Here is a 17,736-nt window from a genome sequence, read left to right on the forward strand (position 1 = left end):
CTGCCGTCAGAGCTGCATTGCATAAGGGACTAAAGAGGGTTAGCCCAGTCTGCACTGTGACTTCCTCCCAGTTCTATTTTTATTTTATTTTTTTTCAGTTCAGGTCATGGTAAATCTTACGACGCAATGGAGAGTTCCTGAGACAACACCTTGAAAATAAAGGGCAAAAAAATAAAACCGCAGGGCGTTACATCAGGACACCCCTGTGCACAGATCACCATGACGTAATTCAGCGAGATTATTTTAACGCTACCGCTCAAAGCGATTTGCTCTCTATTGTCACGGCAGTCGCTGCCTTTTTGTGTTGCACATGCTGCGACTTGTGCCCCCCCCCCTTTAAGGCACTTTCTGAAGAAAAGGGCACCATATTGTGAGTCTGATAAATGCATGCACTCACAGGGCTGATGAAGTACTCTTCAACCTATTCACTCACCCTTTTGTGTCGATGGGCAGTTGTTTTAAACTGCCAGTAAGTGCTCCCTACGTCCCAGGATTTCATACCAGGCCGTGACCAAATAAGACGGTGAGGTGCCTGTTATTCTCTTTTCTTAAATTGTCATAAATTGCTCTCTTTTTACTTCCTTTTTGGTTTTATTGTACCCTGGCACCAGTGAAAACGAGGGTCCCGCTCTAAATGTGACACCGAGAATGTTAAACAGAGTCAAGATGCATCAAAGGTTTTTGGCCAGGCCTAGAACTTAAGGATTTAAGTTCATCCTTGGCTTGACAGTGTCCATTTGAAATGGAACTGTGCGTCTAAGGCAGTGGTTCTGAAACTTTTCTGGTCAGGCCTCCCTTTGGTTCCACTTGGATGTTTTTCTTTTTTGGTTTCTTCGAAACCGCCAACCCCCCCCCCAGCCCCTCGAGTACGTAAGTGTGTTATTGTCTCTGGTGTGATCATTGGGTGAGGAAAGACTGCCAATTTATTGTCATTATAATTTTTTTTTACCTCATTTCCAACTTGTTGAATCTCTGCGATTCACTCTGAGCAAAACATTTTCAACAGACTTGTAGAGGCGATTATGTCATGCTTATGTATTCAAAACGCATTGCCGCATGGGTCAGCTGCTGAGCGACAACATTTGGAGTTGTTCAAAGTCACCCACGGACATTTATTCCAAATGTATATTAAAACTCCTTGTTTCCAAGAAAACCGATCCAGTGAATTGTCAGGCAAACCTTTACTCAAAGTAGTAACACACAGCCATTACAGTTTGTTTATAAGTAATAAAGTGTATACAAGATTAATAAACCGTTGAAGAAGAGGCGAAACCAGGACCGAAACACATACCAAAATTAGTTGCTGTTTCTTGAGGAACAAAGTCAGTGACCACATTCTTGACAATAGAGATGGGCTTTTACCTCAGACATCACAGTAAAACCACACATTTATCTCTGAGGGTTACTATTATAATTTAAGGGGGAAATCAATATGCATTAAAAAAAGCAATCTGTAAACTTTTTACATGGTACTGCATATTCATTAAAAATGGAACAAAATGTTCTCAACAAAATGTCCTGCTCTCAAGTGTGGTGTTTTCACAAAATGTCAGAACAGCACAGCTCACCTGGTTTCCTCTTACCATTGCTTTCAACGCAACCTTTTGTGGGAAAGACAACAATACTATAGTGTACATGGGTCGAAGCAAATACCTGTCATACCTTAGAAAAATACAAGCGAACTGTCTGAGCGGAAGACTGGCTCTCAACTGACAAGTAGCAAAAAAAAAAAAAAAAGTGGAGTTTGTTAGTAATCACAGAAAAAGTTTCATTTTTTTATACATTAGCGGAGAAAAACCCCCCCCACCCAGAAACCTCAAGTAGCAGAATATAGTTAATGTTTATACACAAAAGTCCCCTAGATGAAGTGGATGTTCTTAGGTTATACAACAAAAAAGGGGGGACAATATTGTGACCGGTTCAAATATCCCGCCATTTAGTCTAACTTACAGTATGCAAGACAGATGCAAGACCCTCCCTCCCAAAATGTTTGCATTAATACTTTAACCGGACATGTCCCTTCAGCCCATCGATTTACACAGAACCCACTTCTGAAATTTACGTAATCCAATCAGAAGCAGGACATCCAAAGAATACAGAGATTACTAACAATATTATAATACAACTTTAAAAAATAAAAAAAATAAAAAATGCTGCCAAATTTTCTGAGCAGAGGCCAATTGAATGGACTTGAATTTGTATTTTTTGTTGCTTTTCACATCTTTGATAAGGAAGAAGAAAAGGAGAGATTGGGGGGGGGGGGGGGGCTTTAGCTGCACAAGTCAATGAGGGTCATTCTTCCAAAGCAGCCAGGCCACGGATTCAAATGAGCTTACCACTTCAGTGCCCACCCTGCTTCTGACTAACAAGATGATGCTGTATAAATACTGTACACAAATTGTCATTTTCACCGATTCACAGAGTCCAGTCACATCTGACACACCTGGAAAAACAACGGTACTGTTAAACCTCCCACCATCGCAAAGCGAACATCCCAACGGTAACGCGAAACGAAACCCCCGCTCTCCCACCGCTGCTGACTGCACTGCAAACTCCACTCTCTCGGCTGCACCGGCGGCTGATTTTAAAGTGAAACTGAAAACTAACAGAGCCTGTGGCCCTCAGGGACCAGGCCTGAGGAAGGGGGGGGGGGGGGGTGTGTTATTAAGGGGGTTGTTTTAGTGCCCCCCTGACTTACGCCCGGCCCAGGACCGAGAGCGGGACCGGGACCGCGACAGGGACCGGGATCGAGAGCGGGAGGGCGAGTGCAGCCGGGAGTCTTTCTGGGACCCATGGGACACGGACGCCAGGTGGAAGTCCTCCAGCGGAGGACTCAGGGACTTGGACGGGGTGCGCGACTTGGCTTTGGCCTCCTTCTTGCCCCGGGACGATCTGGAGCGGGACGGGGAGGGGGTGTTGGATCGGCTGCGGGACGGGGGCCCGTGATGCGGGCGGTGGTGATCACGCTGGGGGGGTCTGTACCTGGGGGGGGACTCTAAGTTACAAGGGCTGCAAAAGACTGGCATTTCATTTCACATCACAGAGCACTGCTAAAACAGAGCCTCAGAGCTTATAGCCCAATGTCAGCTACTGAAATTGTGCAAAACAACATGAAGCAAAATCTGATCTTAATTGGCTAAACCCAGATTCTGTTAAATTCAACTCCAAGTACAGGCATTTGGCAGACGCTCTTAGTAATCACAGAAAAAGTTTCACTTTTTATACATTAGCGGAGAAAAAACCCCCACCCAGAAACCTCAAGTAGCAGAATATAGTTAATGTATAAATCACAAAAGTAATAAATATGCTTCTATTAATCTGAATGGATCAAGAGAGGTCAGAACAAATTTGTGTGTGTAGAGGCACAGGAAAGTTCCATTATAGCTGAAATATAAAACACCAAAGGAAGTACCCACATGAAACTGTCAGCGGACACACTGAGTTCTACAAATTATGCAAACAAAACAACCTGAAGTGCCCTGTACTGTATATCCCCGTCTATCCCAGGGGTCGACCAGAAGAGGAAAGCATCGCAAATCTTATTACAAAACACAAGCACAGCTCAAACACTCAACACTCGTATGACTGAACAGACCGCCACCTCGCTCAGAGGAGCACACCTGTTCAGAGCAAGATCGAGCCTGTGAAGGATTATCCTCAAAGCACTCGCAGCTGCTTTCTGCAGATACAAACTGTGCATAATGCTAGAGAATTGGAGCTCGCACAAGCTCGCCCTCGCTGGACCGGTGTTCTGTTCCCGGGGCCTGTGGGGTTTGATCCGACAGGCGTCGGTGTCGCGTTCCACACAGGAAGTGCAAACACACGTTTGCGCGCGATCTCAGCTCTACGGCGGATTTTTTTAAAACGCTCCACGCGCGCGCGAGTCCGTAGCCTCACCTGTCGTTCTCGTGGCTTCTGCTTCTCCGGTGTCTGGCATACGAACGGGAGCTGCAGAAAATTCCGGAAAAACAAAACAAAAAATAAAATTAAAAACAGACCGGGCATCAGATCACTTCTGAGAATCAGTAACGGTCATATTCACTCACACACCCAGATCAGTACGCTCTTCCATGGAACAGTAATAATGTTGTAGCCAACAATCCCCCTCCCACTCACCCCCCGTCCCCAAGTTGCCATTTGTTAATCCTTAATTAAATTTTGTCATTATTTGAAATGAGATTTTAACCATGCCAGTGGTTTGTTAATTTAAGGAGACTTTAGGGAACAATTCGGGTAATGAGATGTCCAAAACCGTCTTGCGTCTTACAGAAAGCAGCCAAAATACGATTCTGCATTTAGACACCTGTTGACTGAACCCTAAAGTCAACATATGTAAAACATTTTAGGGGAATAAAAAGACCAAATAAAAGTGCATTTGCAGATGAGCAAATGTTCCAAATGCAACAAAGCCCGCCACAGTTCTTCTGAGTTGACGGCCAGGACATACAACTCTGCTCTCACAGTGGCTAAACCAGCAGGGTTTACCCGAAAGACCGGCTGCACATTTAAACAGGAAATGCCGATCGTCAGGCCCCGAAAGTCTCCCCCACCAGAGGCACGTGCACCGGAAGCTCGGAGATGAAGATCAGCAATAAAACTAGCCAGTCATGAAAATAAACAAGGAAGCAATAACAGGGGGAACGGGCCCTTACTCTCGGGGGCTCTCGGAGCGGCGGGGGCGGCGCTCGTAGGAGGGGCTCCGGGAGCGGCGCCGCTCGTAGCTCCGGCTGCGGGAGCGCCGGCGACGCCCGTCCCGCTCGTAGTCGTCGTAGCGGGAGAAGCTGCGGGGCGAGCGCCTCTCCTTGCCCTTCATCTGATTGGGCGCTGCGGGAAACAAGAGGAGGGGGGCGGGGTCAAACGACACAACAGCGACAGGACATACGGGGGGGGGGGGGGGGGGGGGGAGGGTTCTGATTGGATAAAGAATCGCCGCGGCGCCAGAATAAGGTGCTGTGAGCACCTGGAGGCCGAATGACTGCGTGTACACTGAGGGGAGGAGCTGTGGACCAAAGCTGAAAACGGCCCTCAGCTGAAATTCTGCCCTTAATCAGGAAACGGGGGTCCAAACAAAGTGGGAAGGATAAGTATGCGTCTGTGCGCGTCTGTGCGCTTGTGTGTCTGTATCTGTGTGTGTGTGTGTGTGTGTGTGTGTGTGTGAGTGAGCGTGCTTGTGTGAGAGAGAGAGAGAGTGTCACTGTAGGTCCAGATGTGCTCATCTGAATGCGTAGGCTTGTGCTTGTGCGATTATGTTTCACACGCACGCGTGTGTCTGTTTGTGCACAGTTTCTTCTGCACGTGCACACGGTGCATCTGGTCTGCTGCGGGGGTCACAAACCCTAAACAGACAGCTACAGGAAGCTCCTCACAGGTCCCTTACTTTTTCGATCTCCCTGAGCGAACTGGATCTCGATCTGTCGGCCGCAGACCCACTTCCGGTCCAGGTTGTGGAGCGCGTCTTCGGCGTCGCGGACGTCCTCAAACGTGCTGAGCTGTTAAGGCTTTCCATTTCAACTTTCAGGTTTCAGGGGGTCGGGGAGGGGGGAGGGGGGAGGGGGGGATTGTACACCCTCAAGCACACACAGACACACGCGCCAGTACCTGGGGGCTCAGTTTTACTTTAGATGCGCTTACTTGGGAGCCATTTTGTTTAGCTTGTGGCCCAATGCCACCGAATCACAAATGTAATAAAATTTAAAGATGACAGTAACTAACAGAGATCGGTTCTTCTGGAGATTAAAGATAAGGCAGAGTGTAAATGTGATTCGATAAACATACATCAGGAGTTTTATTTTACTTTTCAATTACTTTCAAAATCGGTTGAACTTACAAAAAAAAAACAAAACTAAAAAATACACAAACGGATACATGGATTTATCATTACAAAATTACTGATTTGCGGTTTCATGAACAGGCTGCAGTTGATTGGCTTTTGCGGAGGCGAGGGAGGGGGGGGGGGGAGGAGCAAAGTAAAATATACACTACGTATAATGTTTTGGTAGGATACAAAAATTAAATGTTACCTTTTTAACATGCTTGACTTTGACCTTGATCTTGACCTTTACTCTCTTTAACCGCTTTTTCCCAGAAGAACTTTCCGGAAGTTTCCCGCTTGTCTTTGCCCCATTATCTTTCTCTTTCTCCTCTCTTTATCCTCGGCACCCACTTCGGTCTCTTTTCTTTCTCTCCGCCTCTTTGGCTCTTCGAGCTTTAAAATTCTCTGCTTTTTTTTTTTTTTTCTTTTCTTTTCAACCTTTCCCTCTCTCTTTTTTCTTGCGGCCTGACATCCTTACGGTCTCTTTGGCTTGGACATAACTCCTGGAATCTACTCTACACCAGCCTTTATAGTCTGTGAGGGCGGGTCTCCAACCTTTCCGTTGTCTGGGGCAACAACAGAAGAAATGTTGCGTTAGGAGACAGATTAATTTTTTTTGGAAGTCTTAAAACTGTTTTTTTTTTTTTTTCTTACCCCCCCCTTTTTTTAACCTTTGTGAAGAAACAGAAGCTACAATCAGAATTATAACCATTTGAGCATCCCAACCCACCCAAAATCAAATAATTTTTTAAAATTTATTTTCTTAAAAAGCAACCCACACCCACAGATTGTAGTCACCGTATTAATTTCCAAGACTGGTTTTTTCCAAATGGCACCCACGCCCAAACTTTAAATATTTAAGCAAATGAAAGAGAGAGGAAACAAAGACACTCAATTCTCACATTTGGGAATAAAGGATATTGTATGTATGCAAATCCTCTTGGTCGGCGTGTATAGAAGTCAACGGGAATGTAGACATCTACTATAGGCCCGTAACGACCAAACTCACGACGCATATCCTCGGGCCTAAATCACCGGTGAAACAGCACACTCATTCCACCGGCCCAGAAGAAATTCAATTTCAGCTAGTGTCAAACTCACTACTGGAACCCTATTCAATCAGCACTCTTATAGTTCATATAAAACCATATGCCCAATATTCTTCCACAAAGCTGTACTCCTAAATGAGGTTAAACCTTTAGCTACCTATCATGTGTAAGACCAGTTTTACTCAATTAACTGCCCCCCCCCCCAACAAAACAATACTTGATTAAAAATATATTTGGTGGTCACTGATTTAAGTGTATCTCGCAGGTAAGAAAAATATAATTTCACCACATTTACAGAGTTCAAATTTTAGTGAAGTTAAAGGCATTTCTGATCACACCATGGTATCTTTATTAAATATGTGGGTCATAAAGATCTCGATGTAGCAGGCCAAGACCCATTTCAAAAGCCCAAACACTGAGTAGAAATGAAGGGAAACCAATTTATTTTCAAGTTGCTTGTGCAATTACGCAAGATACACTTAATCTTTGACTTGAGGACTCTCAAATGGCGGCATGCACCACACCCAACCCGACATTTAATAGTCACGAGAGAGTGCCAGTGCCAGTGCCAGCACTGAGGCCATTCAAAACCCATTCAGTCCACCAATTCATTTTTAAACACATCATTTCATTTTTTCCCTAGAACGTGATTAGGTGTCAGTGCTCCCATTTTAGCAGCATTTGCTCCTGAAAATCTGTGTGTGATGTTAAAAAGTAAGGGTGCAGGCCTCATGATCATATCGTATGCACCATGCTATTTAAAAAAAAAAACGCTAAAACACACAAGTCCACTAAATTATGTGCCAAGTTTTCGTCTTGTGCAGTGCAACGTTGTAAACTGAGGAATGATTTTGACGCTACTGTAACGAAAAGGTTTGCACGCGATTACGAACTGCGTTTCTGGCAGGCTTGAAAACTACTGAAAGGGAAATACGGACGTAGTTAAGTATGACACCGGAACACCCTTAAAATGCTTTTGGCTAATGGCAGGGGGAAAAAAATAACATTTGATTAAGTGGACATGTTTGAGTTCTTACCATTCGCCCACGACTTGCAAGATTATCACTAAAACTAGTTTAAATTAACTAGCTTGCTAATACCCAAGTTGATTCTACTCAAGTTTTCTCGGGAGTAAGGCAGATCCGATTGTATCCATCATTAACGAGGCCAGTGACTTATGCATAAGCACAGACCAGATGCGCAAGACGCATTGTCTTGACAACACAGCGTCTCCAGTTTCAGGATGTTAATGACCCTGCTAATTATAGGCAAGCATGTCCACTCTGTAATGCAAACCAAATACAGAAATATTGACTACCGATTAGATATGGCGGGGGCGGGGGCGTGTAGAGCCAGTGGCATTTCATTCTCTGAACACGTTGGCTAGCTAACAGCTAACTTTAGCTAGCTACCAATGCATTTAACACGAACTTAACCCAGTTAACATATTTTTGGAAGTAACGTTAAACTGGTTCTAGAATGAACGGCACGAGGAACCTCTCACGCCGTGACGGAGCGAAGTGGCTCATTGGCACATTATTTTACAGGGAGGTTAACTGGCTAACTCGGCTAACTTAGCTGACGCCACTTTACCAAAGAAGCTTGTTGGCCTAATACTTTAGCTAATTAATTAGCTAGCCGGGCGAACAAAGTTCATAAAATCACAATTCTACTATGCAGGCTTCACAAAACAAGCTAAACACGACATTAGCTAAATGCAAAAAACAGTTGATGGACTCAGACAATTTGTATTGTTGCAGCCGTCTAGCTAAATAGTTGGCAGCTAACGTTACAAGTAGGCTAATGGTATAGCTAATACCAGCGAGCTAAGTCGTGCTATACTAGCGTACAAAGTCGTGCTATGACATAGGTGGTCGAATACAGTTAGGCTAGTTTAGCTACCGTTAGGCTATCTATAGCAAATCTTGGTCCGTGCCATGCAACAACGCTAACAAGCTAACTATTACATTAAAGGTAACGTTTGCAAACTAGCTACCCTGCTGGCTTAGCTAGCTAGCTAGATGATGTTTGTCGTTTTAAAATAGTGAAACGTCAGTGAGCCATTTAGCGACCATCACGACAATCGCAAACCCCGACTTACCTCGTCTCGTCGGAGATATTCCTGATGAAGAGGGAGGTGTTTGGAGGCCGCAGGTACCTGGCCATTGTGTAGTTATTCGCTCGCAATTTAATTTGGCTGACTAAATAGCGACACAGACCGCGAAGCCTGCCTGTGCGGAGGCAAGGGCTGCTTTTGGAACAACAGTCGCACCAAAACGCGGGTATCTACGAAGCAAAGCGACGACGCGCAGTCGCAGAAAGCGCATGCTGATCCCTGCCAAAACGGGTTAAAAAAGGAAGTACAGGCATTCGTGTAACGTCTATGTATGAGCGCTAGCTGATTCTCAGCTGCAACAAAATTGTCAGTTAGATACTTCTGGCAGTTTATCTGCGTGACCTGTACGCCATCTGCCAATTAGCACAATAGGTAATTAGCTAAAATTAGATGTTACAGGCTTTTTAATGTATGCCGTCGGGGTCGCTACTGTTAACTATAAATGTTTGTTCCAGCTGCAATATCATGCTTTGAAGCTGCAGATTCAAAATAACTAAATACATTTTTGAGGCATAACATGCTGAGATTGACAGGCAAAAATCTATGATCATTTGTGAATAATTGAAACGTATTGGCATTGGCCTTAACCGAGTCAATGAGACTTTGCTAAGAGAAAAATAGAGACACTGGGCATCATTCGCAAAACGTGTAAGATCATATTTGATCATTAAATGTGTGTAAGAACCTTTACACAAACATTTCGGCATTCATCTTTTTTTCATATCTATTTGTTCATGGCTGTTTCATTGTGCTAATGACACGAACACGACTGCGCATAAAATTTACAGTCAACATTCATCATCTCACACACCAGGGATATGCGCAAAAACACAGGTCTGCACGTGTCATGAATCCCATATTGGTTTTCCATAGGAACAGGAGAAAAAATAATTTAAGAAAAGTTTTGTGAATGAGGACCACTGTCCATCACTGCCCTGATTTAAAAACAAATCACATGGAGACTTACCCGCAATGACTTGAAAATATGTATACATTTATATTTATATGTATACATTTATATTTACATTTATATGTATTGATTAACTGTTGTTCTGTCTCTGTTCTGGCACTGTTGCTGTTCTTTAGTGCAAATTATTTTCCAAATAATTGAATTTAGAGGGAAAGTGACGGACCAGCTAGTACCCAAAGATTGACAGGTTTTTATTGCCTCAATGAGCTGTGAGATAGATAGGTCTGCACTGAAGAACGTTGTTGTTGTCTATAATACTGTGCAATTCAGGCTCATTACAAGAATAACAGTTTCCCAGTGTGGCTTAATTTTTTGTCACTGGCTATCCCAAGGAGAGTATTTAAAATCAATATGAATCAGTTTACACCAAATATTATAATCTTTCCGAGCAAACGGCACATTTATCTGCCAGTGTGGGTTTCTGGAGACACAGTTATGTGTATACGGTATATTGCGTTCTTGTCACTGACAGATAGGAACTAACAGTAACCTATTTAAAACATAGTTCTGCTCAGGTTGGACCACAGCAAATGGAATTTGTCAAAGGAAAACTAAACCCTAATTCAATGTTGTTATATTTTATTGATCCCGCCATTGTTGTAAGGTTAAAAAAAAAAAAAAAATTGGGTGTGGCTGCTTACATATCACACTCATGTGTTGTGCATACGATACATGCCTCACTGACGTGGTAGTGTAAGGGCACTTCAATCTCAAACTGCTGCACGTTGGGGAAAACAGTCTGCATTTTAAAAATGATTGCGCAACTGCCGCAGGAGAATTACTGCACAAATAATGAGTCACAAATTATATTAACAAAGTAGGTGTGTGAAGCCACAGACGCATTGGAGACGTGCAGTCTGCACGCTACAGAGACAAAATGGAAGCAACAGGCCTTTGTCCGTTTTCAGTCTACAAGTCACACACGCTTTTGACGTTGAGACTTGAAGTAGATCACTTTTTTGAACGCGGGCTCAAAATACAGGTGAGATTTGCAGCCAGGACGTGTATTTTTTAAGCCGTTCTTGTTCCGTAAAACAGTCAAAACAAACAAGATGAAGTGCACTTGACTCTCAGCAAGGCATTTAAGCCTTTGATATTTGCTTGTGTTGAGACAGATGCTAAAGCCTTTTTTGCAGCTTTGCTTTCTGTGTTGAACAGGGCTCTTGAACCCCTCATCGTGCATCCACATGCCCATGCTAATCTCAAAATAATTGCTGTTTCACTCTGCTGTGGCACTATATTTTTGGTTAAAAAAAAAAAAACAAACAAAAAAAAGGAACACACTGTCATTATTTCCTGTCAGTCAAATGACAGGGTTTATTTAAATAGCCAATGCCATCTCCCTGGCAGCAGCCAGGCCCCGCCCCCTGCTGTGTGCATGATGTCAGACCTTCTTGCTCTTCCTGATGAGAGTGGTTGAGCCCACGGTGAGTGACTGAAAAAGGCAGAGGGAGAATGCAAGTGAATGGCAGACAGGAAGTAGCCTTAGCCCCGCCCACTACAGCGATGGACCAACATTTTTTGGGGCGGATGGCAAACAGATCTAATAATAATGGAATAAATTTATGCAGCGCTTTGTACAAAGGTGTAGAAATATTTAAGCAAATGTGAAGTTAAACTTTCTGAATGCATCATGACTTTCTATTCAGAATTTATGAATCAGATTACTCTCCAAAAGTAAGGTGAGTTTAGTGGGCGTGTAAACCTCTTAACCCAAGATGTAGAGGTTGTTTTGTGTCATTCTTTTTTTCTTTTTAAAGATAAGCCTTTTTTAGCCTTGGCAGTGCTCCACACTGACCTCAACCATCTCGTCTCCCTTGAGCTCCTGGATATGGGTGAATTTGTCTGTCTGGCTGATGAGCTTCCCTCCCTCCATCTTGACTACGCACTGTAAAGAGGAGGAAAACACAGAGATGACGGCAGCATCCTGAAAACACAGGGACTCCCAACGGGAGCAAGTTACAGCAGCATCCTGTGAACACAGGAACTCCAACTGGAGCGAGTTACAGCAGCATCCTGTGAACACAGAAACTCCAACTGGAGCGGGTTACAGCAACATCCTGAGAACTTTGATTACAATAACATCTTGGTCCTGCTGCATTTAAAACAAGGCATAAAAACTTGGTTCCCAATGTGTGTGGTTGCAGATAATTGGGCATTTCGCCCTGATTTGGAACGTCCAATTACCTGTAACCACAGCCACATTCATGTGTGAACCCCACAGCCGATTCAGTGAAAGAATAGACACAGAGAATAGACAACAGAATAAACGCACCTTTAGCTTCTTGCCGTCCATGGTGGTGATGTCTGCCTCCTTGCCGATGGTGAAGGAGTTTGTGACGGACTGCTTGGGGGTCTTGGAGGTGACCACGAAGTCGTTGCCATTCTGTTGGATCTCTGTGATGGGCTTCACGTCCTTGGCGATCTTGATCACGTCCTCCGGCAGTGCTGATTGGCAGACAAGGGAAATGTGTGTGTGTTGTGTGAGAGTGTGCGTGTGCGTGCGTGTGTGTGCGTGTGTTTGTGTGTGCACATGTATGTGTATGTGGGAGGGTGGGGAGAAGGAAGTTAGGTAAGGGGTCACCATAAGACTAGTTCATTAATGTTCATGCAGTCTGAACAGATATATTTTTTTCTCTACCTTCTTTATCCGGAGAACCTCTTTAACAGCTTTGAGGGCTCATGCAGGAGTGGCAGACCCACGTTTTTCAGCAAACAAACATTTTATATACAAGGCAGGGGGCTTTTTTTTCTTTTTTTACATCCACCCAGGACGCATTTGAAATCGTTTCATGGTGTTCTTTTACAATGGCAACAGCTTGAACATGTATCCTCAGAGCTTTCAAAGTTTCTGAACGATGTGACATCTTTGATGCATATTCTGGCAGGGATTCCCACCCCACCCCACCTCCCCACCCCAGCCCTCGTCTACTTTGGAATTTAAAAGACATTCTCTTGACAGACATTGTGACAGGGTGACAGGTGCTCTTCATAAGCCACCCACCGCAGAGCACATTTGTCACTTGTCAAAGGTTGTTTTTTTTTGTAATAGAAAAAATGTTAAAGTGATTTGTCATGAAGGCTGTTTTGAAGATGTCACATTGATGCATTCTGCACATACCCAAACCTCTTGTGATTTTAAAGCAGTCCAATCCTTTGTTTTTGTTTTTTGTTGAGCTGGTTCAGTGCCTTTTGGCATTAGTAAAGAATGCAGCACAAGAAATAACTCAAGCCGCAGTTTGATTTTCAACTGCAATGTTTGTCTGCTTTGAATGTGCACGCAATACTCTCTAGCTCCCTAGAAAATCAGTTCATATATCTAAGTCATAAATTTGATCTTCTATATCAGGGGCCCACTTCTGTATGCTGTTGTTCATTCCAACTGTAATCACACACTCTGATTGTTCTTAGACAGTTTTAGCGAGTCATAATTTGACCTCTTTATTTAATTTAACCCACATTATGTGAGAAATATCCATGCATGACATGAAGAATAAATGTCTTATAGGGACATCCTAGGATTTTTAATATGTCAGTTCAACTAATGCTTTCATTTTTCTGTAATATGATATTTCGCAAACAATTCCTTTAGAAACAGGTTATATTTTTAAATATTTAAATTTCAAGGCTAGTGACATTAGTTGGCATCTGGCCACTGACACTGCACCATTTTTGGGGAAATGAGGATAAAGACTACAAGCCAAACCGGCTTGGTATTCATAAAAAAAATATATAAATATATATATATTATAAGAACTGAAATTCATTTTAAACTACAATAAATGATCTTGGGATCGGTTGCAACAAAAACTAGGTATGCTGCACAAAGCTTACACCCCCCAGAAAGTTAAGTTTGGCACTGTTATTCCCCAAGCTTCCCCAAGCCAGGGACAGAAATGGAGAAAAGGTAGCACTGTCAAAAAACAGTAGGCAGGACAGGCAATAGCCTTGTTTGAAATTTTTATTATCAAAAACACCTGACATAAAAAAACAGCAAAGAGGCTTGTGTTAGCACTTTCACGCTCGTTTAGCCTTCCTCTGATCACTTTCACACGTGTTCCCATCGATACGTTCAAACCGAGCGATTCTCAGCCGGAGCCCACGTCAGTCTGATTAATCCAGTGAATTTATGAATTATGCTGTGCATTTAAACGTAAAAAATTGGTCTTGACACACTACACAGATGATGATGCCCTGGAAAACAAGCCAGTGGCAACAGTGGCAAGGCCAAATTCCCCACTTCGGCACATGGGAAGAAACCTCAGGAGGCACCTGACCCAACAGGGAGGAACCCTACCTCCTCTGGCCGGCTCACAGGGACCAACCCGGTCAATCAGAATACTTCCCTAAAGAGTCTAGACGGGTCTGTAATCTGTCAGTTGTTCGCTATGATGTGGCTGCTCAATGGTGGTAAGCTACTAAGAAGGGTGCAGGAGACAGATGGAGGTGTAACACATCAAGTAGTTTCTTGACCCCCCCTTCCCCACCCATTTACTGTACGTTGCTTTGGATAAAAGTGTCTGCCAAATAAATGTAATGTAATGTACTGTAGTAGTGTTTGCTGCTTTGCATCCTGAAATTGGTAGCTGTGCACATGCAGTCTGATGATACCCATGATCATTACCGAAACTCTTCAGGCCCACAGTAGAGTAGGAGTAGCTGTTATGTAGGTGTAGCATGGGAGTGGTGTGTGAGGAGTGTGTGAGCAGAGTGAGAGTAGCATGAAGTCGTGGTACTCACAGATAGCCCTGAGGAACTCCTCGTAGTTCTCCTGCGCGTACACCTGCCACGTTCCACTGAAAGCCATCTTCACCGAGGCGGCAACTGTCACTCCCTTCGCTCCAAAATGGCCGACGCTGGAGAGAGAAGCTCAGCTGAGGGTGGAGGGCCGTCCTGGCCTTGCGGCGATACTTATAGAGGTGCGCTGGAACCCCCCGGGCCCCCTAATCATTAACCCGGACTCTGCGCAACGCAGCCCCTTCTGTTTGAACAACCTGGAGGTCGATCGCACGGGATCTGTTTGGATGACCCTCCCCGGACGGACGGACGGACGGACGGACGGGTAACCGCACAGGCGAGAGGCACACTTTGCCACTTCCCCCCCCCCCCCTCTCTACCACCCCTGGGACGAGACCTAGCGACAGTCGTCAGGGTATGGGGTGCGTGTAAGCGGTACGGTCTCCCAAATCTCTGTGTTTCAGCCTCGGTCTCCAGGAAACCTTTTCTCATTAGTGTTTCTATGGTGCCAGTCTATGGTGCCAGTCACGCAACGCGTCTCCCTGTGCCCCCTGGGGTACGATCAATGCCCTTTAGTGGCCACTACTACCCTTAGTAACCCGGCAACTCCGCTCCACCGTAACTGTAACTCTCATAACAGCATAACGAGCTGACTTCCTCAGTAAACCACACATTAAGCCAGGCGGCCACAGCGTCCCTGTGAGCTCCTCTTCAGCTCATTTAGTGCCCCCTCAGCTGTTTTTTAAATTAATTTATTTAAATGTATTATTTTATTTTATGTTTTGGGAGGTTATGGAGTGCTGGGCTCCAGAAGCTCTGTTGCTATGGTGATGGGGGTGGGCACGGTCATCTTCGGGATTCTATTGGGGTGGCACAAAAGGTGTCCAAGGAAAATACGCCTATTTCACATTTTTGGGCCACATATTAGATTTAATAATACAGGAAAGTAGACTGTAATTACACTAGCGAAAAGGATAGATATGGTATTATACTCGAAAAAAATCATCATCAGAAAATAACTATTGAAAATCTTCGGGATCCTCAGTAATTTGCCCTCAACCTGGGCAAACAAGGACTGTAAAAAAAAAAAAAAGTGGTAAAAACTACTCCACTGTTGCACGGAGGAAAAGGTGAATGACACCGTGGTCATTTGGGTCCCTTGGGCTGTTTGCCTTTGACTGCACACAGAGAAATGAACCCTGAAGTCACAGCATGAATGAATCCTCGCTGACGGCCTCTCAAGTGCATTAAAACGGAGTAAAAGGACAGCTGAAATATCCTGGCGTGACAGAGTCGTTAAGTCGCTACGACAACGCCACAAAAAATACAATTAAATAAGTACTCTGCCGCTGAATAAAAATCCTCGGAGCCTTTTTCATAACTAATAGCTTTTATTAAGCAACACACAAGCAAAGGTTATCCATGAGATGAAGACAAACGACAGAAGAAAAAAAATAAATATGGAGTCCAGCGATCAGGGAGCTGATTTGCGATGGAAATAGCTTTGCTTATTGCACCCGGGGAGCCTGCATGAATCACGTAAATTAGTTAAATGGAGAGAGGTGAACTGTGTGCGCTGCTCGAGCCGTGTAAGGTGCTTAAAGTACAGGGAGAATGTGACATTTCCAATGAAAGATAACATGGCTAATTGGACTTTTGAACAAGGGGCAGTGCCACAGAAATAGGCACGCAATTGCTATTCATCATCGGGGCGGAAGGGGGGGGGGGGGATAAGACGAGCACTTCCTGCAGGATTCCACTGCAGGTTTCCCTCGAAGGACTGACTCGACTCGACTAATCCTTTTAAATTATTCTGCTCTTGCAGCTGAAGGCCGCTGGCTCAAACAAGCCCCCCTGGCAATCTCGTACTTAGAAACTGGAATAAATTTAGGAATAAATTAAAAAGGACAGAGTTTAAGGACAAACTTCCAAAAAAAAATTTTTTTTTTAAAACCTGTAGGGGTGCATGAAGACAGCTTGGCAACGTTTTTGACCGAATCTTATTTTTAAGGCGATTGAGGTGTTATTCTGGACGCCGTTAACAAGATTAATGTCACTGGAACACTCGCCTGACAACTTAGGATGATGTACAAAAGGAGGCAGATGTGGAGGAGCCTACATCTTCATAACCCTCTGAAATGTCCATTACTTAGCAAAGCTGTATCGCATAACTGGGGTACGGTGCGAACCTGCTTATGATAAATATAATTGCATGCATGACACACACACACACACACACACAAAAGGGGCTTTGCTTTAAACCACGTTTCAACAGGTGACTTTTTTTTTGCCTACACAGCAAAATGCCCAGCACAAAATAACTCTGACAGAGTTCATATTGGTGTACCATCAGTACAATGTGAACTCATATAAACTCAATTAAAGTGGAATTAGCACCAACAATTTCTTCATGTTACTTCCAAAAAAACAACATACAGCTTTCAAAGCAAAGCCATAGCAAGCCAAATTTCTGACAAAACTGACAAAATTCCACGCCCGTGTGACAGGGAAGGCCATCTTTTAGCCCCGCCCCCCTCCCTCCCTGGATCACGTGACCCCCACGACGTCACCACAGCTCCACGGCGTCGGCGCGGGGCAGCTCGCCGTGCTTGTACACGCTGACCGTCACGTAGACGGTGTCCGAGCCGTGCTTGTTGGACACGTGCAGGCTGTACAGCCCGGAGTCTTCCGAGGAGACGTCGTAGATGGTCAGCGTGCTGCACTGCCGCTCGACCGTGATGCCGTACTGCTTCCCCGTGGCGATTTCGCGGTCGTTCTTCAGCCAGCGCATCTCCGGGGCGGGGTCGCCCTCCGAAAAGCAGGTCAGGCACAGGGTCTGAGGAGGTTTTCAGAAAGAGGTGGATTATGGGTACAGAATTTCTCAAAGAGATGGAGGACCCCCCCAGTCTTATCCACAAAGGGCTGCTATGGGTACAGTTGTTTTTGTCTGTGGCAAGGGTTCTAATCTTCTGCACTTATAAAACACTGGGCCTTTTCATCTTTAACAAAATGTCCTTATAAAATAGCTTTAAAACAGAAGGCATCCTTGTGG

At 44.4% G+C, this 17,736-nt stretch overlaps 3 protein-coding genes across 3 annotated transcripts in view; all 3 read right to left on the reverse strand.

Moving 5' to 3' along the window:
• Positions 1 to 1,162: 1,162 nt before the first annotated feature.
• On the reverse strand, positions 1,163 to 9,188 carry srsf10a (serine and arginine rich splicing factor 10a). Its single transcript, XM_035429203.1, has 6 exons — positions 8,963 to 9,188; positions 6,734 to 6,838; positions 5,378 to 5,481; positions 4,653 to 4,824; positions 3,898 to 3,948; positions 1,163 to 2,982 (listed from the first exon to the last, which is right to left on the reverse strand). Exons 1-6 carry the CDS (start codon positions 9,025 to 9,027, stop codon positions 2,679 to 2,681), a joined length of 801 nt encoding a protein of 266 aa, XP_035285094.1. The 5' UTR covers positions 9,028 to 9,188; the 3' UTR covers positions 1,163 to 2,678.
• Positions 9,189 to 11,231: 2,043 nt separating this feature from the next.
• On the reverse strand, positions 11,232 to 14,856 carry fabp10a (fatty acid binding protein 10a, liver basic). The gene is made up of 4 exons (XM_035429240.1): positions 14,688 to 14,856; positions 12,223 to 12,395; positions 11,746 to 11,835; positions 11,232 to 11,382 (listed from the first exon to the last, which is right to left on the reverse strand). Exons 1-4 carry the CDS (start codon positions 14,752 to 14,754, stop codon positions 11,332 to 11,334), a joined length of 381 nt encoding a protein of 126 aa, XP_035285131.1. The 5' UTR covers positions 14,755 to 14,856; the 3' UTR covers positions 11,232 to 11,331.
• A 1,222-nt stretch (positions 14,857 to 16,078) lies between these two features.
• Positions 16,079 to 17,736, reverse strand: part of myom3 (myomesin 3) — a 62,543-nt gene continuing 60,885 nt past the window's right edge. The window contains exon 37 of the mRNA XM_035429167.1: positions 16,079 to 17,520. Coding sequence (XP_035285058.1) covers positions 17,251 to 17,520 — 270 coding nt within the window. The 3' untranslated portion in view covers positions 16,079 to 17,250. The remainder of the gene's footprint in view (positions 17,521 to 17,736) is intronic.

Source organism: Anguilla anguilla, chromosome 1, assembly GCF_013347855.1.
Source record: "Anguilla anguilla isolate fAngAng1 chromosome 1, fAngAng1.pri, whole genome shotgun sequence".
NCBI classification, from domain to species: Eukaryota; Metazoa; Chordata; class Actinopteri; order Anguilliformes; family Anguillidae; genus Anguilla; species Anguilla anguilla.

Coding starts and splice junctions, on each gene's coding strand:
- srsf10a (XM_035429203.1), bottom strand. CDS start 9,027: ATGGCCAGGTACCTGCGGCCTCCAAACACCTCCCTCTTCATCAGGAAT. Junction 4,825..5,377: donor CGCTCAGGGAGATCGAAAAA/GTAAGGGACCTG, acceptor TGTTTCCCGCAG/CGCCCAATCAGATGAAGGGC. Junction 3,949..4,652: donor CGCTCCGAGAGCCCCCGAGA/GTAAGGGCCCGT, acceptor AATTTTCTGCAG/CTCCCGTTCGTATGCCAGAC.
- fabp10a (XM_035429240.1), bottom strand. CDS start 14,754: ATGGCTTTCAGTGGAACGTGGCAGGTGTACGCGCAGGAGAACTACGAG. Junction 12,396..14,687: donor GGAGTTCCTCAGGGCTATCT/GTGAGTACCACG, acceptor TCTGCCAATCAG/CACTGCCGGAGGACGTGATC. Junction 11,383..11,745: donor AGGGAGACGAGATGGTTGAG/GTCAGTGTGGAG, acceptor TGCCTTTTTCAG/TCACTCACCGTGGGCTCAAC.